This window comes from Numida meleagris, chromosome 25 (assembly GCF_002078875.1).
Source record: "Numida meleagris isolate 19003 breed g44 Domestic line chromosome 25, NumMel1.0, whole genome shotgun sequence".
NCBI lineage: Eukaryota > Metazoa > Chordata > Aves > Galliformes > Numididae > Numida > Numida meleagris.
In genome coordinates, this window is record NC_034433.1 from 470686 (window position 1) to 498518 (window position 27833).

The 27833-nt window shown below is 55.6% G+C and overlaps 1 protein-coding gene across 2 annotated transcripts in view; it reads left to right on the top strand.

Moving 5' to 3' along the window:
* LGR6 (leucine rich repeat containing G protein-coupled receptor 6) overlaps nucleotides 1-27627 on the top strand; it is an 80577-nt gene extending 52950 nt beyond the window's left edge. The window contains exons 5-18 of one of the 2 annotated variants that reach the window (XM_021376957.1): nucleotides 3156-3371; nucleotides 8811-8882; nucleotides 16238-16306; nucleotides 17046-17117; nucleotides 17939-18010; nucleotides 18150-18218; nucleotides 19106-19177; nucleotides 20464-20529; nucleotides 21179-21250; nucleotides 21365-21436; nucleotides 21525-21650; nucleotides 22190-22350; nucleotides 24097-24177; nucleotides 25055-27627. In XM_021376957.1, coding sequence (XP_021232632.1) covers nucleotides 3156-3371; nucleotides 8811-8882; nucleotides 16238-16306; nucleotides 17046-17117; nucleotides 17939-18010; nucleotides 18150-18218; nucleotides 19106-19177; nucleotides 20464-20529; nucleotides 21179-21250; nucleotides 21365-21436; nucleotides 21525-21650; nucleotides 22190-22350; nucleotides 24097-24177; nucleotides 25055-26292 — 2458 coding nt within the window. In that variant the 3' untranslated portion in view covers nucleotides 26293-27627. The remainder of the gene's footprint in view (nucleotides 1-3155; nucleotides 3372-8810; nucleotides 8883-16237; nucleotides 16307-17045; nucleotides 17118-17938; nucleotides 18011-18149; nucleotides 18219-19105; nucleotides 19178-20463; nucleotides 20530-21178; nucleotides 21251-21364; nucleotides 21437-21524; nucleotides 21651-22189; nucleotides 22351-24096; nucleotides 24178-25054) is intronic. The other variant, XM_021376958.1, reaches the window with a different exon arrangement.

Genomic DNA, 27833 nt, shown 5'->3' on the forward strand with positions numbered 1-27833 from the left:
GAACAGATGAAGGCGGCAGATAGTGTCTCCCAGGGACAGCAGCCAGCACAGCACCCCACGCTGCCACCAGGCCACCATGGTGGAGGTGAAGAGGGGGGAGACGTGGGGCTCCTTTCGGCCTTCAGAAGGGTCCTCCCGGTGGCAGCAATAACCAGACATGGAGCAGAGCCCAGCTGCAGCACGCTCCATGCAGGAGCGCTTACAAACCCGCTGGATGAACCTCAGTGATCACCCCTGCACTGGCCATAGGGATCCACCTCCACACCTCTGAGCACCTCAGAAAATCCACCAAGGACCCATCCTGCTTCACTGGCACTGCTCTGGTACCTGCAGGACCGCGCATGTAAGAAAGTGCCTTTACTGAGCGTACGCTAAACAGCTGTGAGGAAATCTGGCTTCATTGACAGCTCCTCTAACACCTGGGCACCATCGCTCCAAAGCCAAACTCCTGTGGATCGTTCCTGTGGCTTCGCACAGGAGCTCACGGCCAAAGCAGAACAGGGAGCTCAGTAGCACTGGGGGCACCCTGAATGCATGAACCCATCCTGGTCCATCTTAAACCATTATGAACCCATCTGGGACGACCACAAACCCATCCTAAACCATTATGAACCCATTTTAAGCCACCGCGAACCCATCTTGGACAGCACAGCCCGAGGTATCAGCCCTTGGCTCTCTTTCAGCATCTCCATTTCTGAAAGCTCAATTTGGTTTTGAAATATTATAACTCTTCTCAGCAGATATTTTCATTGCCTGCTCTTTAATTAATTAAACTTGAAACGGAGTATTCACTTTAAAACAATTTTCAGTAAACATATAGGGATTAAGTAAGCAGTACTTTTCGTTTTTATTTTCCTTCTTTTTCTTACTTCTGAGAAACAAACAATGATGCCAAAAACTAACAGAATTCTTATGCTGAAGGAGGAATGGAAAAATTAAGCGAAGATTAACATTTCCCACACGAGTTTTAATTTTGGTCAAAAAGTTCTTGTTTGTCCCGAAATATTTTGATGAAAATTGTCACAGAAACTCTTTAATCTTCCCCTGAGCTGCTGCAGGGCTTCCTGTCCTTCTCTTTGTTCTTTGAATTTGTCTTCATGGGAAGATGAATGGGGCTGAACTGGGTGATATGGGATAAACTGAGGCAGAATGTGCAACGTGCTCTTCCTCGCCAAGTTGAGAACATACGCTCTCACGCTGGTGTTCTGAGCAAAAATGCAAACCCTGTAGCAACCACAGTGAGTTTGGGTGTGATGTGTCTTCTCATCTCCAGCTGCCCCTCCAAACCAGTAGAGCTGAGGGAAAAACTTCCACTGGGAAATAGAATGAGCTGCTCTGCAGCAACGCAAGTGCAACTCGTGCAACCCACACTGCAGCCGTGGTGTCAGAGTGAGGTGCCTCTGTACTGAGCCGTGCGTGCTGCACCCAGGGGCAGCTGTCCAAGGGAGACCTCAGGAAGGCTGCACTGCACTTCTCCGGTGGGCACAAATCTCCTGCTTTGTCCACGCAGGTCAGAGCAGCCATGCAGGAAATGCCTTCCTCTGCTTTCCAGCGTGATCTCCATCTTTCACCCAAGAAATTCATGGAGTGGTTGGGTTGGAAGGGACTTCAGAGATCACCCGGCCCCACCCAGGGCACCTCCAGGGATGGAGCACCCACAGCTGCGAGCAGCAATGCCAGAACCTCACCACCCTTCAGGATTTCCCCTTAACATCTAACCTAAACCTGCCCTTTTTTAGAGCAAAGCTGTTCTCTCTTGTCCTATCACTGTCAGACCATGGAAAGTCAGGTCCCCAGATTCCATCGCACCCACAGCAGAGATCCCAGCTCACCCCTGAGCCACCCCTGCTCCATGCACACGGTGGGGCTTTCATTCTGCTGCAGGCTTGAGCTTTAGATAGGGTTCTAGGAAGCGTGTCCTGAATTCTGTGTTCAACATTTATCAAAAATATTCCATTCAGTAGCCAAAAAGATGAATTTCTGTACCACGTTCTTGTTACGGGTGAGCACGGGTCCGAGGGCTGGGCCAGGCGGTGCTGCTCCCTGCCTCCCTCAGCTCTGATGAGACCCAGCGCCTTCCCCTCGTGAATTTGAATTCAGAGATCCTTCTTCCCGATAATTTGGGAAAATACAATAGGCTCTGTCAGCCACGGGTGGAAATTGGAGTTTTCCTCCCCCGTGGTGTAAGTGGTTCCTGGTAGTCCATCCAAATTTGAAATGTTTTCCTCTTGCATTTTGATTTCGAAATCTACAGATAACGCATTTATCCTGCTCTCTGCTGTTGAAATAAGAGATCTTTACGAGAGATGATTCCCAAACCTATTTTTTTTTAACTTTTTTTTTTTTTCCCCATAATAAGCTTAATATTTCTTGGCTTCTCATTTTGTTCTGGAACAAAAGCAAGTCTTAAAAATTACGGATTCTAACCAAATTAAATCTCTGCTTTTCAACTGCCTTAAGGATTCCACAACGATTAAAAAAAAAAAAAAGACAATTGGCAAATCAAGGAGAAAGAAAGGCCTGGACTTGTGCAATACGGAGCACACAGCCTTAATTCCTGCGCCGTGACATAGGGTCTGACTCGCTCCCGGTGCTTCCTGCACCCGCGGCCCTGCAGGCAGTGCTCGATGCTCAGATCTCATGCAGGACCCCGAGCAGTGTTACTGCTCCTATCACATTTTCAGGCAAAGTGTTTCCTCTCGAATGGGACCTCTCCCATGTTGCTTGGCTTTGCCGTGCATCCTGCAGCTGTGGGAGGGAGCAGGGCACCCCGAGCAGGGCAGTGCCGGAGCGCTGGCACTGCGGGGTCAGGCAGACAAGCCTAGCCCTGGGTAACGCGGCTGTGATGCTCGTTTTGAAGCGGGGTTGAAGGGCTGCAAGCCACAGCCTGACAGTGCCCACCTGCTGCGTCCTTGTGCAAGGGACCAGCCCGGCTGCTTTGCTTCCAGCCGCCAGCAGCGGCTCGTGGCCATCAGGAAACCCCGGCGCGCAGGCAGGGCCCCGTGCTGACACCTCCTGCTGAGGCCTACCCCTCTCCCTGCCCATCCATCCATCCCGCCTCGGCACCAAAGCTCCCTTGGCGTAACGCTGCGGGCACATCAAGCAATGCTGGATCCGTCTCTCACTCTTCCCCACCCCGTTTGTTTCCCACACAGACGCCTGGATGCCAACCTCATCTCCGTGGTGCCCGACGAGAGCTTCGAGGGGCTGCTGTCCTTGCGGCACCTGTGGCTGGACGACAACGCGCTGACCGAGATCCCGGTCCGAGCGCTGAACCGCCTCCCGGCGCTGCAGGCCATGACGCTGGCACTCAACCAGATCTGGCACATTCCCGATTACGCCTTCCAGAACCTCAGCAGCCTCGTGGTGCTGTAAGCCCCCTCCACGTGTTGTCCATCCCCTCCTCCGGCGGGGACAAGGTGTTGGCCCGCTCCCGTGGAGCGTCCTTTTGCTGTGGGGTTGGCCCACAGCAGTCAAGGAGCTCACCCTGTTTGCTTCCAAATGCCAGAACCTCTCTCGTTTCAATCTTTTTTTTTCACCGTTTCCCAAATGGGACAGCCACAAAGCGCCCCGTCACCTTCCCAAAAAATGATTTGCACTTCAAAAAATAATCAGTATCCGGAAGCAAAAATCAGACCTTTTTCCACTGGAAAAAAAAAAAAAATCGAACAGCAGAATGCGTCCTATTTCTATGAAAGCTTTGTGAGCAAATACGGTTCTGAGCTGACGGGCTGAACTCAGCACCTTGTCCACGCTTTGTGTGCCGCGTTCCTGCCAGCCCCGCTGGGTGACGGCCCCAGCCCCGCGCTGCACGGTGCTGCCTGGTTGCATGACAAAGAATGGACGGCAGCGTTCGGAGGGCACCGGGCCCGGGTGGTGAAACACGGCGCCCAAAAAGCAGACAGCAAAGCGGTGCTGCTGTGCCAGGAGGTGCAGAGCCTTGGGAATTATCTAACGCTTAAAGGAAGTTTACATGAGCAAATTAGCTAGTCGTTAACTGTTGGGTGTTGATTAATAAGTTCAGGTGTGATTGCCAATGAATCCGGAGCTCCTGTACCTGCACGAAATGCTGTCAGCTGGGTGATAGGCACGTTGATATCGGGCTGTGAAGAAACCTCAGCGTGTGGTGCCTGGGGAAAGTGTGGCAGCTATTTCACTCTCAGGATGCAAAGTGTTTACTGACACATCGAGCACAGGGAGCTCGGGCAAAGCAGGACCCAGCTTCGGCTGCTCAGACAAATCATAAAGGCTTACTTAGAGAAATGGCAGGAGCAACTTGAGGAATGTCAAAGTTGTTTTCACCCACATCAGTGCCCGCTCTACCACGGCATCCCAAGACCCACAGTGCGACCACTTCACTCAGCTCTAATAGCCGGCGTGGAGGGTGAGCTGACATTTGGGTTGTTATGGCAGTCTCCAAAGCATGCTGCTCTCACTCTTGCTTATCCCGTACTTTGAGTGAGAAGCAACTCCTTAATTAAAGAGGCGAGCCCAAGAAATAAAAGCCATTGACCATGAGGTCTCAAGGGAGAGAATAATGTCCCAGCACAGACAATTGGAAAGCAGCAGATGTGTGGTCCTGCCAGGCGCTGCGGGACACGACGCTCAATTCTTGTGGGATCACAAGTGTTTGGCAGAACTGTCCCCATAAATCTCCCGTGCTGCCACGCATACCCCCACCAGCAGCAGTGGAAAGTCACCCCGCGTTCCTGCTGTGCCCCCCGGGGATGTTTCCCTGCCCCACTCACCCACCAAGCCCAGCACGCGCTCCCAAAGCTGGCCGAGCAGGGCAGCGGGGTTTGCAAGGGGATTTGCAGAGGTGTTGAGAACTGTACCCCCAGGAGACGTGGGAGGGGTCGGAGGAGCTCAGAGCTTCGAGTGCAATGGGTCAGAGTGCCAGGATGGGCCTCTGCACCGCTGCCACCTGTGCAATGGAGTTAATAAGGCTCTGCCTGAGAACACTTGGGAAGGTCGGGGTTGGTGGGGAGGGCCGGGCATGTGCGATTCATTATTACTAAGAACAACATTGCCTGGAACATCTGGGTCTCGTTCATGGGACCTTTTTAATTTGCAAAAGTGCCTTTTCTCATGAGGACTGAGTTTGCTGCCTTGGGAAAAGTGAGTTTCCTTCTCCAGCACTTGAGGAAGAAAGGAACAGCGCTCCAGTGCACTGCTGACAGTGTCACTGCTGATCAAGCTTTGTTCTTTGCCCGACAAGTCTAATGCTGGTCCTTCACTGCTGGGAATAATCAATGGGAATTTGCACCATTTGTGATTTAGATTTCTCTGCTGACCCGTGTCCAAATTGAGGAAAAGGACAGTTTTGCCACAACAGGGCCAGGAATTCATCGTGGCAATGGCTGGCCCAGTGGGAAGGCTCGTACCAAGTCAGATTCGAACTTGGTTTGAAATCGTCTAATGCAAATAACTGATGGAGAATGTTTGTATTTGTCCTTTTTTTTTTTTTAAGATGAAGAAATGAAGTCATTAGAAATGAAAGCAATGGAGAATCCACCACTTCTCTTTGTAGTTTGTTCCAGTGGTTAATCATCCTTAGTGTTAGCAAAAAGAAAAAGAAAAAGCTCACATTTCCCATTTGAATTTTCTTTGGCTTCAACTTCAGACGTTTGTTCTTATTATTCTTTTCTCCACTAAATCACAGAACCATTCCAGTACCCATTTTCTAACCAGGAGGGATCCTATACGTTCTGCTGCACTCATTCCCTTGATCTTATTTTTAATAAGCAGAACAGATTGAGTTCTCTCCATCCTCGCGCTCCCCATCCCTTGGATCCCTGTTGCTCTTCTCTGCGCCCATTCCAAATTATCATCATCCATTTAACAGCGTGGGTACCAGAAATAGACCTAACCTTCCGGAGCGGCCCTCACCACCACGCTGCTCAGCTGGAACATCCCTTTCCATTCCCTCCTGTCGATGCAGGCAGGCACCTTCCTGGAAGCTTTAGCACATCAGCTGCTTTTCCTTGGAGTGCTTCTCAAGTCTCCTCAACCAAGGGGCCAAGCGGGACGAGGCGCTGCTGTCCCATCCCAGGGATGACGGCCACTTGGGGCTCTGCAGTCACCGTTTTTCAGCAGACGCAGTGTGGGTCCGCCAGGCACAGCAGAGGAGCTGCGGAGATGCTGGAAAACCCAACTAGTCAATAGGCCAACCAGCAAGCAATGACTGTCCTGCTCCTTCCTGAGCAAAACCACTTCCATGGGAGACTGTCCACAACCAGCCCCGTGCCGTGGTGTGGTCCTGCACCTGGAGATGCACAGACCTCAGTGCTCGCTGGTTTTACTAGGGACAGAGTGAATCCCAGCTCCAGTAGGAGAGGCTTACAGACTCCTCATGTTTGTGCATTGTGAGATGGTTGTTTATAGCCCAGAACCAAATATCTCTATCTGCCATCATTCCAGCTGTAATTTACAGGGCAGAATATAACGTTGTGTGGGCTGAGCTCAAATTGACAAACATTAGAGATGTTGCAATTCCACTTGTTAAGATGTGTTTACCACTGGAGGAAAAAAAAAGGGGCAGGATGGAAGAAAAGAATGTCTTTTCAAGTGTTTACCTTTCCAGTTTATATTGCATTCAGACTGGCTTGTTTCTATTATTGCCATGTGGTTGGATAATGACTCTAGAGTTAAGCTTGGACAACAGTTTTGCTCCTCACTCTCTTTTTCGGTTCTCTCAATTTTCTCACCAACAAAGAACAGCCTTCGGATGGCTTCCATTACTCTGCCTCCAGACAAAGCCCATCGCAGCCAAATATAAACACAGCAGGTGATTGCTTTTCTGTTCTCTCTCCTCGCCCGATTGGGGTAATAGCAGTCGGACCGAGCTGCTCACCTGTCGCAGCCCGGACACAACGGTCTGTTTGTGCCAGCCCAGCAGAGCCGCAGGGAGCTCGCTTCTTCTCCAGCGCTCAGCGTTTCCTCTCTCCTCACGCTGAGCTGTGGGGCTGGGGGGCTCCTGTGATGGGGGGGAGCGACTCCAGATCCAAAGCCTCCATCTGCCCAGTGCCATTCCCAGAGTTCAAAGGGAACCTAACGACTGGCCCCATCTTGCACTGGAAGCGCCAAGTGAAGTGAGGACAACACGCTCTGCATCTAACTCATAAAATCTGATAGGAAACCATCTGGACTTGAGCTTCTTTTCTTGTGATAAAGAGAATTTCTCCTGCAAGATTCAGCCTCAGAGGAGCAAACGTATTTCATCACGCTTCTCTCCCTTCCTTTCCCCATCCTCTGAAATGTTTGCACGTGCTCATCCCCGCAGCTCACATCCGTCTTGGGCTGCTTTCTGAGCCGCGCTGTTTTGCAAGCCCCGCCGAGCTGCCCTCGAGCCTCCCAGCTCCCTCCTGTTTCACCCCAAGGATTTGGCAGTGGGAGCCGTGCGCGCTCAGCCAAACGGTTCCCACTGGAAGCCAGGTGGAGCGAGAGATTTTTCAAGCTGAGACAGATTTAGATCAAGCAGCAAATAATGAAAAAAGTCATTGATCCACCTGCCAGTGTGGAGCCTCCCGCGGGCTCTTGGAAGGAGGCAGCGGCGTTGGACGACGGCTGGTGCAGCTCTGAGCGTGGGAGGGGGACCCCAAGGCGAGCGGTGCGGCAGCAGAGGAACCACACGGGGCTCTGCTGAAGGAGAACCTGAACTGGTGGGGAAGCCTGTCCTGATGGAGATCAGCAAGAGTGTCCTGCCCTGCAGGACCTTAGCTCCGTGTTGGGCGCTTCTCCACACAAGCACGGACCTCCCCAATGTGCTTGAGCACGAGCTGGTGGAAGCGCAGGCTGCGCAGCAGGGTTGTCTCGTGTTTTCCAGCAGACTCTGCCCAAGATGCTCATAACACCTTCCTGACTTCAGGGTGCCCTGAGGGCGTTCAGAGGGAGCTGCTCTGGTAGCCACGTGGCTCCCACCAGCTGGAAAGGAAAGCGAGTGGCTAAAGCACTCCAATACCCGCACACACACACAGCCTCTGACAGCCAGAGAGGAAAGAATCCAGGGATGAAGATCTTGGATTGGCCAAAAAGCAGACATGGAATAGGAGGCCCATGTGAAAACAGAGAACCCAGCAGATGAGAACCCAAGGGAGCTCACCACCCTCCTCCCAGGTGGCTTTTCAAGGCAGGGGCCCCAGCTCCACCATTAGGGCTGGGAGCTCCAGAGACCTCAGCACTAAGTGTCCACGGCACAGTGCTAGGAAGAAGGAGAACAGGGGAAAATGCTGCTTTAGTGTAGAGAATGTGCACTGGCCTGCTGCATGGCCCCAGCCCTTCTGCCAGGCATTAAACTGAAGATAACTGTCATTGCAATCAAACTGGAGCTAATCCAGGACTGGAAGGACTTTTTTTTTTTTTTTTTTTTTTTGCAAGGAACAATAATAAGCTGTGACTAAGAGGATGATTTGGAACTCAAAGCCTTCCTGCTGCTATTAAGGCTGTGAGGAGTCTGAGTACGACCCTGCCCTCCAATAGCACCCGGTGCCCATGAAGTCACATGGCTCCGGTAGGGTTGGGTCCAACATCTGCAGGTCAGATGTAGAGTGTTTCTTGAAGGTTCATTTTAAGCATTTTCACCCCAAGTTAAGGTCTTAGAAAAACTCCCGTGTCAGCCTGGTCTTCCTGGGAGAATAGGGGCTGCTCTGTGAGCACTACTGCACCCATGTGACGGGAGAGGGGACCTTGCACCCCACTCACCATCCCAGCACAGGCCGTGCTCAGCTTGCAGGATGTCCCTGGGCTGTGGCTCAGGTTGGCAGGAAAAAGTCATCTCCCATCTCCATTGAACATCTCTGTTCTGTCCGCAGGCACCTGCACAACAACCGGATCCAGCGCCTGGGGGCCAAGGGCTTTGATGGGCTGCACAACCTGGAAACGCTGTGAGTCGCCTCTTTCCCCTCTGTGTGTCCCTGCCCGGGGTTGGGGAGCAGTGCGGGTCCGTGGGCCGCACCAGCCGAGCTGCCAGACCCGCAGCTCCCGTGCGTGTGGGGACTGTTACGGTCTCCTGCACGTAGCCTTTAATTCAGGTTATGATTACATTCTGTTGACAGCACTTAGCACATTTTCTTGGCTGGTGCTGGCGGTGCTGTGCTCTCAGTTACCCCGTGGGCGTTACCTCCTGGAAGGCTGCAGGAGGGGAAGAGGAGGTGAAGACAGAAACATCTCCGGGGTTCCTAAAACGAGTGCTTGTGGCCAAGTGCTGATTATAATCCAGGCACAATGGTGGAAGAGCTGGAGAGCTTGAGAGGAAAGCATTGTTTTGGGGGGGGTGCAGAAAAGCCTGCAAAGCTTTAGATCAGAAACCTAAGGGAAGTGTTTCTCTTCATATTCAGCTAGGCAGGAAAATGTCTATTTTAGCAAATTCTGATGAAGCTTTTGGAGAAAAAGCAGGAGTGAGGCACACCACGAGCCGAGCACCAGCCTTGCTGCCCTGCAGAACCTGCCTGTGTTGCATTGCTCTTTGTGCTGTTCAATGCGTGCAGCAGAACATCAGGCAGTGTCACTGCTTCCAGCTGCCTCGGATGGGAAGCTCTTAACTTTTACATTTCCTGGTCATTTTCTCCTCCACTTCTCGATTTCTAACAGTACAGGGGATGGGGGGAAGGGGATTATATGGTGCCTGTGACGTGGTGAAAGCTTGGTGAGTAGGGATGTGGGTGGAAAAGCTGCCTGCAGAGAGAAGTTGGAGCAGCCAGGAGCACCGCTGCAATGGCAGAGGTTGATCTTCGCAGACATTCAGTGCAAACTTTGCACCGTCGGAGCTGGGAGCACGGTGCTGGGGGAGAGCAGCTTCGTCTGGAAAGCAGCAGCAAGGGAAAATGCTGCCCAATGGTGCAACGCAGGAACCAAGTTCCCCACAGCTGCATTAGGAGAGTATTTCACACTGTTTCCATAGTGACAAAGACTTTGTGCCCGGGTTGCTTCCTTCCCACCTTCGCCTGGAAAGCTGACCGCTCTCATAAGGCCCTTGAGCTTTGCAGCCAGTCTGAAACCAGCACTCGACCGCCCTGGGTTCTCCGTGCCTCGCAGCGTCTGGCTTGGAACTCATCAGACTGGCAATGCTGATCGATGTCAGTGTTCCGTGGAGCGGACCTGGAAGGGAAGGAGTGTGCACAGAGCACAGACTGAACTGAAAGCAGCGTCCAGGGCTCCTCCCCGCCCCAGAGCAGCAGCCAGACAAGGCCCTCGCTCCTTGGGCTGCCCAGGTGCCTGGTCCTGGCAGGGATGTGATGGGGGACGTGGTTCTGAGCGGCCCCGCAGCCCTCGCCCATCCGCTCTGCCTGAGCTGACCCCGCCGCTCTCTCCCTCCCCACCCTCGTCCCCCCCAACTCCTTTGTCAGACAAAGGCGATAAGTCACTTGGAAGGAGCAAATCTTCACTCATTTTAAAACCTTTCGTTTTTTTTGATTTTTTTGATTTTTTAAATAGCGCTCATAAATTAAACACACCTCCCGGGAGGGCTGGATCCCAAACCCTCTGGCTGCAGGCGGCCGATCTGCCTGACCTTGCCTCACAGGAAAAGCTCTGACCACCGGCTCCCACAGCGCACTGCCCCATTACCCGGGTAATTAGTCGGGTCTGGGTAATTAGTTGGGTCTGTAAACGGAGAGCAGAGCTGGAGCCCACCGCCTGCTCCAGAGAGCTATGGAAGAATGGAATCCATGGAAGAAGAAAAAGAATGAATACAAGGTACAACCCAGGCGCTGAAGGCAGGAAGGAAATGGGAAGTATCACCACCGCAGTTCGTACGAGGGCTGCTTAACCCTCTCAGGGCAAAACTGCTGTTCTGGAAAACGCTCTGCCCTGCTCCTCTGGTGGGATTTGGCTTTGCCAACGCGTTCACTCCCCGGGGATGCTCTGCTGGCTGCCCCAGCTCCGCCTGCTCCTCCTGATGCTCTGAGCCCACCACGTGTCGGCGCGTGGCCCCATGCTCCCACCCTGTCCCACCCGAGGAGGCAGGGGATGCAGAAAGGGGCTCTGGGGATAGGGACCGCAGCCCAGAGCCGCGTGGTTCTGCCAAGAACAGAGCTACAAAGCGCGTCGCCTGCTCTGATCATCCCACGGAAGGTGACTTTTCCACCCGGGAGAAGTCCGAGGTGCCAAATGCCGCCCCACTGCTGTCTGCGGGCACGGGGACAGCCCCCGTGGGCCACCTGGTCCCGGTTCGCCGCGTCTCCTGTCCCGGGAGCAGCAGCCCGCGGTGCTCAGTGCTGCAGCTCGGGCTCTGAACCTGCACCTTCCCACCGGGCTCTGAGCTTCGCCTGAACCTGCCCCTGCGCAGACACACCACGTCTGGGAAGATTATAAGGAAGAAATCAAACAGAGCGGAGCTACCCCAGGTCACTGCCTCTTTCCCCGGGTTACGGCTGTGCTAGAAGGCTCATCGCCTTCCGCAGTTCTGGACCCCCCGGGCAGTGACCCACCCCCTCCCTGTGCAGCCTGTGTCAGCGCATCACCGCTCTTCCAGAGAAGAAATTGCTCCTAAAACCCGGAAGCGTTGTCCCCACTCCTGTTCCTTTCTTCCAGCACCAGCGTGCTGCGGGGGGGCAGGGTTTGTGTACCCGGGGGGCGGCTGGGGGTCCCCGTACCCTTCCTGCCGCTGTAACCAGGCTTCCCCCACCCCGCTGCTCCCCGTGCGTGGCAAAGCGCGGCCGCTCCGCGCCCCTCCTGCCCGACCCAGCAGCCCCGCGGAATCGTCCGTGCGTCCCAGCGCCCGAGGTCCCCCCCGGGCTCCGCTCTGTGGTCCGCTCCCTTTGTCTGTCCTCAGTGGTACGTGCAGGGCAGCGCTCGTGCTCCCAGACCCCCCACGAGATCCTGCACTCAAAGGCTGGTTTCGACCTTGTTGAGTAAATCACCCGGGATTGAAAACATATTTAATTCAGCACCTTCCTCAGTTAGAGAACAGACAGCAATGCTGCTTGGAGGAGACACATTCTGGGCACTGCTGAGTTTTTAAATGGAGAACAGAAATCCGGGACCGGCAGCTGCAGATGTGCAAGACAGGACCTACAGACAGGTCCTCTGCTGCGCAGCCACGGCACTGCATGTGCCCCATGAGCTGAGCAGCCCCGTGCAAGAGGTTGGGCTGCTTCCAGGCTGGCTGCCAGCACAGAGCCTTGTGCAGAGCTCACTGCTCTTCTGGAAGAAATCGGGTACCGCCAGCACCCATGTCTCTGCTCACACTAACTTTGCTGTCACATCCTAGGTGCTCCCTGTAATCTGCTAAAGTGGGCATTTTTGGACCATGTTTGCTCCCCCCAATGTGAACAGGACGTTGCCCACAGGTGAATCCCACTGTAGGGCAGTTCTCTGCCCTGCGCACTCTTGGGCGCACGCCTCTTGGAAGTCTCCATTTAGGGCGAGGAGTTTGTGCTGATGCTACACGAGAGAAGCGTGGCACTGATGGGTGCTCCCAGCAGCTTCACGGGTTTGATGAGCAGCCCAGCCCAGGACAGGCTCTGCTCGGAGTGGCTGCTGTGCCCCACAGGGTCAGGGGACCACACAAAGGAGCAGCACGCAGCCACCCTGCTCGGGGTCTGCAGTCGGCTCCGGACCTGGCTTGGGTTTCCCGAGCTGTGCACCATGGGGAGGATGCATCTCCCCTAACCCCCATGGCACCGTCACCGAGTCAGACAGCGAGCAGAAAAGAGCGATCCTCAGGGCTCAGCAAGAAGCTAAATACCCCTCAGCACCCCAAAATCCACGCTGTGCTTGTAACATCGGGGCCAGGGGAGGCACGGGGGGCAGAACTGTGACCCCAAACCTCCTTCATCACGGGGCAGCATCCGCTGAAGGTGCAGGTGCCGACCTTCCCGGGAATCCCATTCCCACCGCCCGAATTCGCGGGTCGGGCTGGGCTGGGTGCTCACCACGGGCTTTCAGAGCCCCAATTAAATCTCTCCCATTGCAGCAGCGGTGATTACTGGTGAGCTGGCAGGGCAGGACAGGTGGAAACGCAGCAGGCACCACGGGAGCATCCCGGGCTGGCGGCAGCGCTGGGCACCGGGACACAAGCAGCCGGCAGCGTGCCGCCTCCCACCCCTCAGCGTGTGGCATCTTCAGGTTTATTAGCTGCAACTTTGCGGCGTTTTGTGGCTTATGCAAGAATTTATAGTACTGTGTAATTGGCTTTTTTTCTTTTTTGGCTTCCTGCGTGGAACCACTAACAGCCCCTAACAGGCAGAAAATTGACCTGAGACTCTTTCCCCTCCTTCTCCCTCTGGCCCGATTGAAGGTATTAATGGAGCCGGGCTGTGTGTTGTCAGCTCCAAATCAGCCCAGCACTTACGGCCCAAAATAGCTGCGCCTTTGATGTCAGTTTGCTTTCATTTCTACATAGACAACAGAGTTGGTTAAGATCTTCCGCGTACGAAGCTGCAGGCTCACTCCAGAGATTCGAATTAGGTTCAAGCTCTGGGAAGGAAAAGGAAGAGACCGGGAGGCTGCCCTCGGGGGCTGCCCTGGGTTTGGGCCTCGGGACTAGCTGCCCCACTGCTGGGAAGGGCTGAATGCCGGGGAGCACCGCGGTGCCTGCCTCATCCAGCCCCCAGCCAGACGAGCTCCCTGAAATCTGGCGCAGGGCAGCGCTGGAGGCAAGTCAGGCACCCAGAGCAGGGGCAGTCGGAGGCGGGCAGTGCTCAGGGAAGCTGCTAACGAGGACAGATGGGTTTATTTCCCAGGAGGGAGCCTCGCCACGCCAAAAACCAAGAAGCACCGGCAGGAGCGAGCGTGGGCGCATGGCCTCTCCTCCTGAGCAGAGCCGCATTGCTGGCGGCCAGGCTGGAGCAGCATGACTACACCTGGGTGCACTTCCACTTCCCAACAAGCCCAGCACATACCAGGAGCCAGCGATGGCTTTTCTTCCCCAGAGGGAGCTGCCGAACACAATGCTCTTTGTATCCGCCGAACGCGGCGGGGGAGGCCCGGGGATGCTGCCAGGGCTGGGAGAGGTGTGTGCTCACTCAGGAAGAACGGGTCCTGTGCGTACTTGCACACACATCGAGGTACAAACAAAACGTTCATCTGCTGATGAAAGAGCAGCCTGCCTGGAAGAGACCCGGCCTGGAAAGGAAGTGCATTTCTAGAGAAAGATGGGCAAAAATCTTACAGCGTGCCGAATTACCCCTGTAAAGAGTATTGGGTACAGATCCAACGCTTCTTCTGTTGGTGAGTCACAGGTGATGTGAGTCTCGTCTCTGTTGGGCAACACTTCCCACCTGGCGGCTGCTGGCAGGCACGTCGGTATCGCTGGGCAGGAGCTCAGCCCCGGGCCGGGGCCCAGAGCTCCACATCAGGTGTGCGGGGATCCCCGGGGGCAGAGCTCGCTGCTCCTCCCCAGGGACTGCTGTCCTGGGACACGTTCATCAGGCACTGACAAGAGACAGAGCCAGAAAAAGGGATGGAGTCAGCTCCATCAGCCTGAACCACGGAAGGCAACGGGGAGAATGTGGGGTGATTTACTGCGGGAGCACCCACCGGCAAAGCCAAGGCAGTGACACAACGGTGATTACAGGGACACAGGCAAGGGAGAGCACCTTGGGGTGGGGGGGGACAAGGGGATCATAATGGAATTACTGTGCCTGGGCCCAGAGGATGAGGATTACAAGGAAATCGGGCAGCAACTCATCGCTGTGTGAATGGATGGTTATTTCTGTTCTGGAAACCACAATCCGGGTTACGTGGTAATTACTTTGAGGTCCATTAAGTGTAATTATACAGTAATATCCAGGAGCCCGTAATTACCCTTATGTTCCAGAGTATCTCCCACTTAAAACGCAGTGAGTTTCATGCAGGGAGGAAGCAGTCACGCAGTTTTCAGCCTTCGGGGTCTGGGCTGTCCAGCAGGAGTCAGATGGGTCCGTGTTGGCCGGAGCTGCCCTCAGGGCGCGCGCTGTGCGTGCTGCAGGATGCCCAGCCCCGCTGCCAGCCTGGGCTGCAGGGAGCAGCAGGATCAGCCCGATCCCCCCCGGCTGCCCGTGCCCCATAGCTCAACACATCGTTTCCTGCAGGTGCCAGCTTGGTGTTAGTGCTGGAGTCCGTTTTGTTTCATGTTCGTATCGATGGTCTGGATGAGGGGATCGAGTGCACCTTCGCTGGGTTTGTGGATGACCCCCGTGGCTGCTGATCTGCTGGAGGTCCCCCTGCTCAGCAGGGATTTGCTGAGCAAATGCAGTGCAGCAGGCTTGGGGATGAGGAAACAGCCCCACGCTGCACCGCAGGAGGCTCAGACTGGGTATCAGGAAGAGTTTCTTCAGGAAGAGAGTGGCCAAGCGATGCAATGGGCTGCCCTGGGAGGTGGCAGAGTCCCCATCCCTGGAGATGTTCAGGAGATGTTTGGATGTGGTACTGAGGAACGCGGCTTGAAGATGGGACTCAGTGGTTGGACCTGAAGATCTTGAAGGACTTTTCCAACCTCAATGATGTGATGACTCCATGACCCTAAACTATAATTCTATGTGTCTATGACTCTAAGATTCCAGTTGCCAAGTTAGGGCAGATAAACTCTGGGCTTATCATTATGACCACCTATATTAAACATATTCTATTTTATTTAATTTATTATTCTGCAAATTAAACTTAACATCCAGAACTGTCAACACCTCTTCCACATCACTTCCACCTTTGGCTCATGCTTTCAGTATGAGGTTGCAAGACCTGGACCTTCTCAGAGCACGCTCCTCATACTGGACCCCAGCACGTCCCAGCGGCTGGGAGCTCCAGCGCCCCTACAAGAAGCACCAAGGAAGCTGTCCCCTGCTCTGCAGGTCTCTGCTCCCCTCTACAATTAGAGAGAGCCCTTCCATGGGCTGAGCTGAAGCTGTTCTCGTGTTTCTTGTTCTTCATAACATCCTTTCATGACCTGGAAAGGCAGGAAAAATGATTCCCAGCCCTAGTGCCTAGGGGAGAGACCCTGGGAGAGGGGAACTGGGCGCTCTGGAGACAAAAAGCAGCAGCGTGGTCCAGCTCTGGGCACCAAGAGACTCACAGGGAAGGAATGCAGATGGCAGCAGCCACGGCTTGGACTGGCTCCCTCCTGACAGTGCTCCTCAAAGGGAATATCCCTGCAGCAGGAACGTGTGAGACTTGGTTTCCAGGCAGTGGCTGGATGGGCACGGTAGGAAAAGCCTGTCTCCCATGCTTAATGACCAAGTTTCCATGCCTTCAAAGCACAGATACGCTCCGCTGGGTTCCTTCAGCAACATTAATGACTGTTTTCCTCCTCTCTGTCTTTCAGGGATCTCAATTACAATGAGCTGCTGGAATTCCCAGGGGCGATCAGGACGCTGGGCCGACTGCAGGAGCTGTGAGATTTTCTATTTATTCCTTTTCGAAAGTGTTCTCTGTTGGAGAGCGACCTATAAAGCACTGCCTGTGCTTTGACTGGGGAGAGCGCTTGGCTCGAGCCCTTTTTTCTCTCGCCCACCCTCCCCACTCTGCACGGTTTATCCCCTCGATTCCCACTAATCACCCCCAACCCATCCCCCCCAGCCCCACGGATGGTGGAGGTGAGGAGCCAGCTCCTCCTGCAGCTCCTTGTTCTGCTTCGGTGTCTGATGGGCTCCAAGTCCACCTGATCTCCAGATGCCTGCTCCCCGAGTTGGGGGAGTTGTCATTATGGAGCAACCTGTGCTGCTGTGGGGCTGGGGCTTCTCTACGCCCTGTGCTGCCCCTCTGACACACACAAACTGTTTGATCTCTCTTAGGACAAGGCTACAGCAGGGAATTCTGGCTGCTTATGGCCATTTTAGTGGCTTGCTCTCTTATCTAGCAGGGCAGCCTGGAGACACTAAGAGCAGGAAATCACTTGAGTTAACACCCACAAGGGTAGAAGACCCAAGATAGGGCCAAGGCCAACTGATAGGGCTCCCCAGTCCCGAGAAAAGACTTTGTGCGCTGAGCTGATGCCACGGGCAGAACAGAGCCTTCACCTCCTATTTCACGTGCGTCCTCTAAAGGCCCTCTGCCCCAAAAGTGTCGAGGAAGGGAGGCGTCTCCAAGCCTTTCTGATGCATTAACATCAAGATGTTTGTTTCTCCCAACAGTGGTTTTCATAACAACAACATCAAAGCTATTCCAGAGAATGCATTTGTTGGGAATCCCCTTCTCCAAACAATGTAAGAAAATTAAACAGTGTTTCCTAAATCTTTACATCTCCTGGGAAGAGGCATTTCCTTACATCTTTGGTTGGGATTTCTGACAGTTGTCAGCATGACCGCAATTTGACGTTTGTTGTATGGAGGCTAATGTAATGGAAGCTGAAATTAGCTCCTTCTCAGCTACGCCTCCGCTTCTGTGCCATGGGTTCTCCTTTATCCTCAGCTGAACTCGGCTGCAGCTAGCAAGGCTGACGGCAATGAAGGAGCGGGAAGTGGGAGGCTATGCCATGTGTAATGGGATTTCCTAAGACCTGGGTGACATCTGCCTCATGTTAGAAATGCCAACAGAGCAGTGGTCAGCGGGGTGAAAACAGTCCCAAAATAAAGCAGCCCCCTCCCCGTCTTCCCCCTGGAGCAATGTGGGGGTGGGACACATCTGGCACACTCATGTTCCCACTTCTCTCCATTGACGGTGATGGGTAGGAGGTGCTGTGGGTACATAAGATCAGAGGTATGGTCACATGCAAGGTGTTTCCCAGCGAGGCTCAGCACCATGCAAGAATCGATGGAGGGCTTTGCCTCTTTGAAGCCTGCCTGGTTCAGCAGAATCCTAAAGGATCCTTCCAGAGCAGCAGGATTGGAGACCTCAGATTAACCAGTGTTCAGCCCAGAGAGGCTGATGGGAGAGCCTGCTGCTGTCAGGGAAGCAAGGGTTCCTCACGAGGCAGCCAGCACACCCTGCTCAGCTTGCAGCTTACTGCCCCAAGCCTCTTGACCTGTAACTGCACCTTCTCCTGCATACACAGCAGAATCTAACCAGTTGCCCATTTCCTTTGCAGCCATTTTTATGACAACCCCATCCAGTTTGTTGGACAGTCTGCCTTCCAATACTTGCCAAAGCTACACACTCTGTAAGTTCCCCGAGCAGGTGCTCAGATAGGTAACACAGCCAAGGCCTGAGCCTCACGAGCTGGACACCTCCGTGGCCTTCTCCACGTCCCGTTTCCTAGAGGCCTCGTGCCATCTCACTTCCACCTCTTTTCCCTGCAGGTCTCTCAACGGTGCAACGGACATCAGAGAATTCCCAGACCTCAAAGGCACCACCAGCCTAGAAGTTTTGTGAGTGGCAAATCTCTCCTTTTTACCCTGCTATTTGTGCTCTGCCCTCTTCAAGGCGGTCCAGGACAACTCTCCCAGTGCTGTGCAGCTCTGCCCCTCCCTGGGCGCTCACCTCTCTGCTTCGTTTCATCCCTGTGGCTCCTGAAAGCAGCTTTCTTCTCCGTGAGTTGCTCTCTCGGTACTGTTGAGCATGCTCTGATCTTCTCGGGTTGGTGTTTTTTTGGTTTGTTTTCTTCTTTTCCTTCTGCATCTGTGAAGGAATGAGCCTTTGGCTGCGGTCTGTTGAGATGAGTGCCTGTCTGCCCGCCCCGGGTCCAGCGCTGTGCGGTGCAGCACGGTGCTGCCATGGGAACCTCTGCTGTGTTTGCCACATCAGGGTGGGGGCTGCAGGCCCAGGAGAGCAGGCAGCAGCAGGACGCGCTGTCTGCAGCCCTGTGGGTCTCCGTGGGGCACAGGTCCACAAGCGGAGCCATAGTGGGAGCACAGTGAGTGCCCGCCCAGCCCTGGCCATACCTTGCTGCTCGGACCGGGGCACACTGCGCCCAGTACAAGGGCTTCTGAGGCAGCGGTGGCCCCAGTCAGATCTCCAGTCTGGGCGGTAGGGAACTGGGACAGCAGCGTGTGCGCAGCCAGCTGCCCCGGCACGGCCAGGGACACCAGTGAGTTCAGTGCCCAGCAGTGTCCCAGAGTTTCTTGCATTCACCTTTACCAGGCCCAGCAGCAGTGCCTGTTTCCAAGGCAGATTTTGTTTCTTTCCAGGCATCTCATTATCTCACTGTCGTTGTCTCTCTTGCCTCTTCCTGGGTTGGGTAGCTGGGCTTGCAGGTAGCAGAGTCTGTGCACTGGTCCCAGTGACACCACCTCTTCTCTCTCCTCCCCTCCCCCAGGACCCTGACCCGGGCAGGCATCCGCCTCCTCCCCAGAGCCGTGTGCCAGCAGCTGCCCAGCCTCCGCATCCTGTGAGTAACCTGCGTTTCTCTGTCCTGTCTGCTCTTCAGAAAAGAGCCATCAGAACCCAGACTTTCCTCTTGTCTGGCTCAGGGAGGGGAAGAGCATCCCACAGTTCTATACCTGTTGTGAACACACCTCCTTACACATTGCCTTGACGCTGCACATCCATGCGCTCGGTGGCCCTGTCACAGCGCGGTGCGATGCTCCGGGTGGCAGCGAGCAGTACAGCACAGCCACATCTGCCTTCAGCGTGCTCCGCTCTGTGAGGAGCTGTCTGCTCCATGCAGAGAGCAAGGGGCACTGCATGAGGACAGCAACAGGTTTCTGAACTCCTGGGTGTTCACAGCACAAAAGCCATGGTTCCATGGCGTTACATACAGGGCTCTGCCCGGTGCGCTCCCCTGGCCTCCAGCCCCAGGGGCAAGGATGCTGCTCACAGCCCAGCAGAGCCCTGCCCTGTCGGAGGGTTGCAGGGCACACAGTCACATCCCGCACACAGCAGAGCAGCGACAGGATCTCGCTCCGTATCCATAGGCTGCCATGGCCCTGTCTGCTCAGCAAGGCCCGGAGCAATGCTGAGTGTGAGAATGTGCTTTGTCTTTAACCTGGCACCTGATGAAACCAGCTGCCCGCTGACTGCTGCGTCTGCTCAGGAGCACACCCCTCGGTTCCCGAGGTCCCCAACCTTGTCTGCAGTCAATGACATCCTCAGGAAGTGAGTCATGAGCAAGATTTATACAAGTTCGCAGCCTGAGGGCAAGAAGGAGGCTTGCCTCTCATCAGTCTTTATACACGCGAGATGGAAATGCAAACAAGTCTGTTCCAGGAAAGCAACAAGAGTGAATTCTTGATCACAGAAGTTGGAAAGGAGAAAAACACAAAAATAAAAGAACACAATTTGTAACTTAGCAGATTGTAGCATTTTGGCTCCAGCTGTCCCTGCAGGGAAGATCTCTCAGCTTTAGACATCTGGGCCAACTCCATGGACATCTTGCCACCAAAGTGTCCCCATTGCCTTTGGGACGGTCCGGGCTGCAGGGCCCCATGTGCTCTGTTTATGTTTGCACGTTATCAGGCTGTAAACCTTCCTGGCAGAGCCTGTGCTCAATGCCTGCCCCTCCTCGTGAGCCAGCTTTTATCGGGACACCCCACCTTGTTCCTTCTTCCTCTTTCCCCATTCATTTACCGACATTAATTGCACTGCTATCAGGGTTTGGACACCCGCCTCCAAAGAGAGGCACTCTCTTTTCACTCCTTCTTTCCCTAACGTTCTGTGCTGGTCTCTCCCCCGCAGAGAGCTGTCGCACAACAAAATCGAAGACCTGCCCAGCTTCCACCGGTGCCAGCGGCTGGAGGAGCTGTGAGTAGAGAGCTCGGGGCAAAGGGGGTCACCTCGTGGGCAGCGCAGCCCCAGCACTGAGCTCCCGGCTCCGGGAGGGCTGAGCACTGCACTCGCTGCTGGGAATGCAGACGTGCAAACGCAGCACAATGGAGCGTTCCCCGTGCGTAGGAGCTTCATTCACTCAGAACTGTTCCGAGGTCCCAGACATAGCGAACAGGAGCAGGATGTGACAGCATTGAAATGTTACTTTCTTAACTCAAGGTCCAGATGAGCTAATGAAAAGTGGGATTTATTTAGACCGTAAACATGCACGGTACCTGAATTTCTTCTTTCGGTATTTCACAGTGTGCCATATTCAGACTTATCATTAAAATAAAAGCACCGTGAATCCCTCTTTCACTCCACTCAAGTCACACAGCATGTGTCTTACACGAACGTTTTCCCACCCTTCAGTCCCTGAGCCCAACGGTGCCGTCCCTGTGGGACCCGTGCCCACCAGGCAGCAGCTTTGTTGCTGCTCTTGTTCACCCCGTGAAATAACAGTAGGTTTCCCAGACTCGCATGGCTTGCGCTGTGCCTGCATGCTGCTGCTGCGGGGGGCAGAGACCCCTGCGAGGTGTGCACGCTGCCTCCAGCTGCTTCCTCAGACCAGTTTCTGCTTTTCCAGAGGTCTCCAGCACAACAGGATCCACGAAATCGGAGCGGACACCTTTGTGCAGCTGACAGCCCTGCGCTCCATGTAAGCGCCGCGGTGGGGACGGCCGCCCCGTGCTCCCGGTGAGGCTGTCCAGTCCTTCCCTCAGCTCACACTCCAGCTCTGCTCCCATCTCAGCGCCGTGTCCTTCCCTTGCAGAGACCTGAGCTGCAATGACATCCATTTCATTCACCCCGACGCCTTCGTGACGCTGCGCTCGCTCACCAAGCTGTAAGTGGCCGTGACGTTTGTTTTGCAGCGGGACCGTGGCCGGCGCGGCGCCCTGGGTGCGCTCCAGCTCTCCACTTTCCTCCCGCAGGGATCTGTCGGACAACCAGCTGGCAGCGCTGCCGCTGGGCGGTTTGGGTGGCCTGACCCACCTGAAGCTGCAGGGCAACCCGGCGCTCTCCGAGCCCTTCTCTGCAGACAGCTTCCCCAAAATGAGGTACTGCCTGCGCCACGGGCCCCGTCCGCTCTTTCCCTTCTGGCTCTCCGTGCGGTCTCTGCTTGTTTCTATCAATCAGCCTCCTGCTTTCCTGGTTTATCTCGTGCTTTCCAGGCCAACAGGCTGAGGAAGCTCCATCTGCTGCCAACACGCCTCATCTGTTAGAGGCTTCCATGGGAAGGCACCTGCCCTCAGGGTTAGGGTCAGGGTCTCTGATTTTCCCAAGGGGAAGCCATGGGTCCCCCAGGTCGTCCCCTGGGAGCTGAGGATGCAGATCCAGCACCTCTGGGCATTCCTCCGCTCACCTTGCTCCTGCCTGCAGGGTTTCGGTTTGTACCAGGGGACTGAGGGAGCAGCTCCCTGTGGGGTGACGTGGGTGTGCGCTCTGACCCACACCGAGTCCCTTTCAGCAGAGCGAAGTCGTGCTGCAGTGCGACCATTGGATGATGGATTGGCTTCTGATGCATGAAAATCCAGCGCAAAGCGCAAAGCAATGAGAAGCCAGAGTCACATACAAGTTCCTTTTTCTCCCTTTGCAGAGTCCTCGAGGTACCTTACGCCTACCAGTGCTGCGCCTATGGAAGCTGCGGCGGGTTCTTCAGAGTGTCCAACCAATGGGAGGCAGAAGGCGTGAGCCCTGAGGATGACGATCCCCACAGGAGGGCCCTGGAGCTCTTCCCAGGCCACGCAGACAACCACTGTAAGTAGACTGGGCGGGATGAGGCTCCGCAGCAGGGTCCTGCTGGCAGCTGGGGTGTCACCCCGGGTTTGCAGGTCGGATGCTGCCAGCTGCCTCGGGGCAGGTGGAGGGATCCTCCTCCAGCTCTGCTGGCCAGCTGCCATGAATGGGCTTTGATCGATGTCAGTGCATGGGAGGAAGAGCTGATTGGGCACTTGTAAAACTTCATTCATTGCCACGACACACAGAGGGCAGACACTAAGATGGAGACAATGAGCTCAGAGGAGTGGAGCATGCCCGTGTGGGCACCCCGGTGCTCCAGCAAAGGTCAGGGACGCAGCAAGAAAAGGAAGTGCTTGGGGAATAGCAAACCTTGCCCTGCATGCCTACGCAGGGCGCACAGGTGAAGCTGAACAGCACTTTCTGTTCTGGAGTCGATTTTTTCTGTTCTCCAAAATGTACTTCTGCATTAACCCCATGAATCCTGCTGCACGTGGCTGTCAGAGGGGAGTGTGAAGCACACTGCTGGCACTCACAGACTCACAGAGCAGCCGGTGTGACCCCACTGCAAGGGAACCTCAGAATGATACAAAGAAAAGCGTGAGATCCTTCCCCTCCTCTGTAACCGCTGGAGAGTGGAAATAATGCTTCAGGACGCAGCTCCGAGGCTGTGGTTGTTTATATGCTCATGCAAACACAGAGGCCATCTGCACTCCCCAGGTCTGCGTCCGTTGCTGCTGCCATCTGCCCTGCCCCCATCCTGCGTTTAGCAATGCCGGCAGGTCTGCGCAGCGTCCAGCAGGTGTGGGTCCTGCCAGCGCCGCGTGGGCCGGGAGCGGGGCACGGCGCTGCTACACGCAGGCGATGCAAAGAGCTGTGTGCTGGGATCACTGCTGCAGGGATTTCTTCTCACCCGGGTTCGCTTTTCCATCCTCCATGCAGCCCACACTTTATTGCTCCTTGTGCACACAGCTGGGGCTTTGCCCGGTGAGCTGCACATCTTCAATGAAGCTGCAGCCAGGGGCCGTGGCACTGCACGCAGCGCTGCTCCTGCTGCCGCCGGGCGCTGTGGCTCTGTGATGGCTCTGAGGATGCTCTGTCCCGGCTCTGCCAAAACACCAACCCCTCCCGCAGGCTCCCACCGCCCAGCCGGCCTCAGGCCCATGGATTCCACGTGAGATCGGAGGGGAACGCCGAGTGCTCGCAAGCTGTGCCAGATGAGTCTCTTAGCAGCTCATAAAGGCCCACATTTTCGGATGTTAAAGTATTGGGTTTGCCTGAAATATCAAACCACAGCAGTGCAAACGTGGAGTGAACACGAACATCCTTCCTCCTTTCTGTTCAGCAACACATGGGCTATTTTTGACGATGAAGCTGTTGAGATATTGCTGCTCTACTTAACTTATTTATGTTCCCAGCACTTCCTTTCTGATGGTCAGCAGTGGGATTTAGCTGTGTTATATGAATCTTGTAACAGGAGGAAAAAAGTCCCCAAACATTCCTTCCCTACAAGAGAGAAAGTGACCTCATTACAAGAAAATAACTCCAAAGCTTTTGCTGCTTGGGATACTGTAGAATCGCAAACCCATGGGATGGTTGGGTTGGAAGGGACCTTGAAGATCATAGAGCCATAAGACTGACTGGGCTCCCCCCACCAGCTCTGGTTGGGAAGGTCTAAGTCGAGGGCAGGTGGTGGGAAAAGCTGCTGGACCTGCTCGTCCCGATGGCTCTGCTCCTTCTTCTTCAAGCACTGTTGCTCTCTCGCAGATGACCTAGAGGCAGATGACCTCCAGCTGGACCTTGAGGACTCAAAGCTGCACCCCACTATCCAGTGCACGCCCAGCCCCGGTGAGCAGCCAGGGAAAGCCTTCCCTTTGAATATATCTGTTCTCCTTTGAGCATCGCTAAACTCTCGGGCTCCCACAACCCTTCCTGCCACGTCTCACACAGAAACCACGTCTGAGATCCTGGCCCACCTGAGATGTGAGGCTCTCAAGCTGGGCTCTGGCTGGGCTGGGGACCAGTGAGACAGACAGCTCCCTTCTCCCACTTGGATGGAGCTGCCAGTGGGGAGAGGACAAGGGCATGGTGTCCCCGTGCGGGTATCAGCGGTATCACCCCCTCCATCACCCTCCAATCTTCCTGTAGTCAGCGACACCGCAGCTCCCTCTCTCTTTCTCCTTTCCCGCTGCCTCCCTCCCTCTCTAACACTTCATCCTGTCTTGGCCGTCCCTTCTGCACAGAGGTCGTTCATGCCAACACAATGAGACACGGCTCAGCCAAAGCCGCGGCTTTAGGGCAGAGCTGGCAGTGCAGAGCGGGACACAGCGTGCTGCTGTCTCTCTTGCATCCCCGCTCCACAACTCTGAGATCCCCGGGGGGGTGGGAGGAAGAGCAGCTCCTGGCAGAGGAGCCCGAGCGCCAGGCTGAGCCCAGGAGCATTAGTGGGGCTGGAGACCCACAGAAATGTGGGGCATTATGGCCGTGAGCTCCTCTGGAAAAAGCCCCCCTTGACTTCAGAGCCTGAAGAGGATTCAGCATAGGGTAGGGCTGGGGCAGGAGAACAAAAGGGCTTTGCCGTGCACAGAGTGATGGGCTGGCAATGCCGGGATCTGCCCTTTCCACATTCTAGATGTCCTGAGGAGCTGGGGCCACCGCTCTGAGCGGCACCACCAGAGCAAAGCGCTGCTTTGGGGTTTTAACTTTGAGTTTGGGTTTCTTTCAGGCCCCTTCAAGCCTTGTGATCACTTGTTTGAGAGCTGGATCATTCGCCTGGGCGTCTGGGTCATCGTTCTGGTCTCAGTGCTCTGCAATGGGCTGGTGGTCCTGGCTGTCTTTGCCTCTCCCAGCTACCTCTCTCCCGTGAAGTTTGTCATCGGCTCCATTGCGGGAGCCAACACGCTGAGCGGCGTTTCCTGCAGCATGCTGGCTCTTGTCGATGCCCTGACCTACGGCCACTTTGCACAGTTCGGCGCCAGGTGGGAGGGTGGCACGGGCTGCAGGGTGACCGGCTTCCTGGCCGTGTTCGCCTCCGAAGCCGCCATCTTCCTGCTGACGTTGGCTGCGGTGCAGTGCAGCGTTTCGGTCTCCTGCGCGCGGGGCTACAGGAAGGCACCCTCCCTCGGCAAGGTGAAGGCCGCGGCGCTCGGCTGCCTCTTGCTGTCCTCCGTGGCCGCGGTTCTGCCTCTCTTCTCCGTCGGGGAGTACGGAGCATCCCCGCTGTGCCTCCCATACCCCATCCCGGGTGGGAAACCCGCCACCCTGGGCTTCACCGTGGCCTTGGCGATGACGAACATGCTGTGCTTCCTGGCGGTCACGGGCACCTACATCCGACTGTACTGCAGCCTGCTGAAGGGCGAGTGCGGCGCCGTCTGGGACTGCGCCATGGTCAAGCACGTGGCCTGGCTGATCTTCACCAACTGCCTCCTCTACTGCCCGGTGGCCTTCCTCACCTTCTCTTCCACGCTCAACCTCTTCCTCATCACCCCGGAGGTCATCAAATCCATCCTCCTGGTGGTCCTGCCCCTGCCCGCCTGCCTGAACCCCGTGCTCTACTTGCTCTTCAACCCCCACTGCAGGGATGACCTCCGCCTGCTGCGGCAGAAGGGCCGGGACAAGGGCAGCTGCCCCCAGCCCTGCGGGTTCGACGACTCAGAGAAAAGCTCCTACGACTCCACGCAGGCTCTGGTCAGCTTCTCTGACATCGACCACATACTCGAGACGCCCGATTCCCTGGGAGCTCACCCCATCCTTGACAGCTTCTGCTTCCCCTCCACGACGCTCGTGCCCTGCCAGCAAAGGATGGGCGCTGTGGGGAGGGAGAGGGGCTGCTCCGAGCACTGCCCCTGCCTCAGTGACAGCGAGGTACTGACGGCCCCAGAGAGCCGGGAGCCGGCCGCCCGCCGCCCCCGAGCCGCCTCCTGCCCCCCCCCGCCCCCGCCGCCCTACACCTCTCACCTATAGAGCTCCGAGCAGCCGTGCCCACAGCACGGGCGGAGGGCCGGCCCGGGGCTGGGCGGCCAGCAAGGTGCCAGCAGGATGCTCCACCTCGAGCACCAGCACGACCCGCCTACCCCCGCCCCCCCGCACACCCGCCGTGGCCACAGGCACCGTGCTGCCCGTTGCCAAGGTCCTGGAAGGGCTCTGACAGCTCCAGACACTCCGGGCTAGCCACGGGAGGGGACCACGTTTCCCTGCTCGGGACTGTGTGGGAGGGAGCCCACCGGTTCAGGGAGACCCTCCTCCTCACTGGGAGCAAAACCCAGCCCTAAGGACAGCTTAGCACACACAAGGCAGTGCTCTGCGGCAGAGAGATGTGGAAGCAGCCAGCTGCAGCGACGTGGTCATCCATAGGGGGTGGTAACCCTGGGTCCTTGCCCCGCAGAGCCCTGGAGGTATGCTTGTGTGCCCCTCACTCCAGCAGCTGCAAAGGTGGAGGAGATGGGTTATGAGCAGCACACTTGTTGGGGCAGCTGATGTCCGGGTGGTTTCCATGCCAGAAGCTTCACCGCTGGGCAGAGCCCACTCCTTCAGCCAACACCCGGGGCTGGGGATGCTACCGCTCTTTCAACCCAACCATGGGTCTCTGACCCCCAAAGCAGCCATATGCAAACACCTCCCCTGAGAAACCCCTGTGCTTTGCCTTTAGTCACCTGGCCAGGGTGCCCAGGGGGATATGGGCCTCCCCCCTCCCATGGTGCCCTCCACCTTCACACCTCCTGCCCAGAGCTGCCAGATTCCCGATTGGTGGGGATGGGGTCTGGCTCATTCTCTGCCTCCAAACCTCACCCTGTAACAGGCTCTCACTTCAGAAGCACGTGTCCCCCCCACAGAACAGTCTGTGTGGGGGCTCGCTCCCTCATTGTGAGGACAGCTCATGTAGGAGGAGGGAAGAGAAATCAGTTTTGTGGATGGTAGTGTCAGGAGAACACAGGCCACTGCAAACAGTCCCAAATTCTCTCCCCATGGCTCAGGGATCTCCCAGATCCATTCTCTCCATCACAACACCCCCCCCCCCCCCACCGCCTGGTGCCCACGGTCAGCCCTGGGCAAAGCTTTGGTCCTGCCGGCATTACTGCAGCTGTATTGGCCATCCATCCCTGTGAGATAATAAAGGAGCCCTGCTGCTGACCAGTGGCTGCTTTCTGACCTCTTGCGTTGTGCCGTGTTGGTTTGCCTCCTCCTGGGGAAGTCTTTTATGTGCCTAATTTTGTCTGTTGCTGTGTGTTGTGTGTTGTTGTTTTTTTCCTCCTGCATTTCTTTCCAATTGAATCAATCAATTAAAATAACCAGACTATTTTCCTCTTCTGCCTCTTCCCCTCCTCCTCTTCTTCACATTTCAGTAATTTTTTTTTCATGGGAGGAACCTGAAAGCAAGAGAACATTGTCCTCTTCTGGATGATTCCAGAAATGGCAGCGAGGCAGGAGATGTGCTCAGCTACAAGGGAACTCTATCCATCTCTCCCTGCTTCCATGCCTCAGCTTCCCCATCTCTCCCTCTCCCC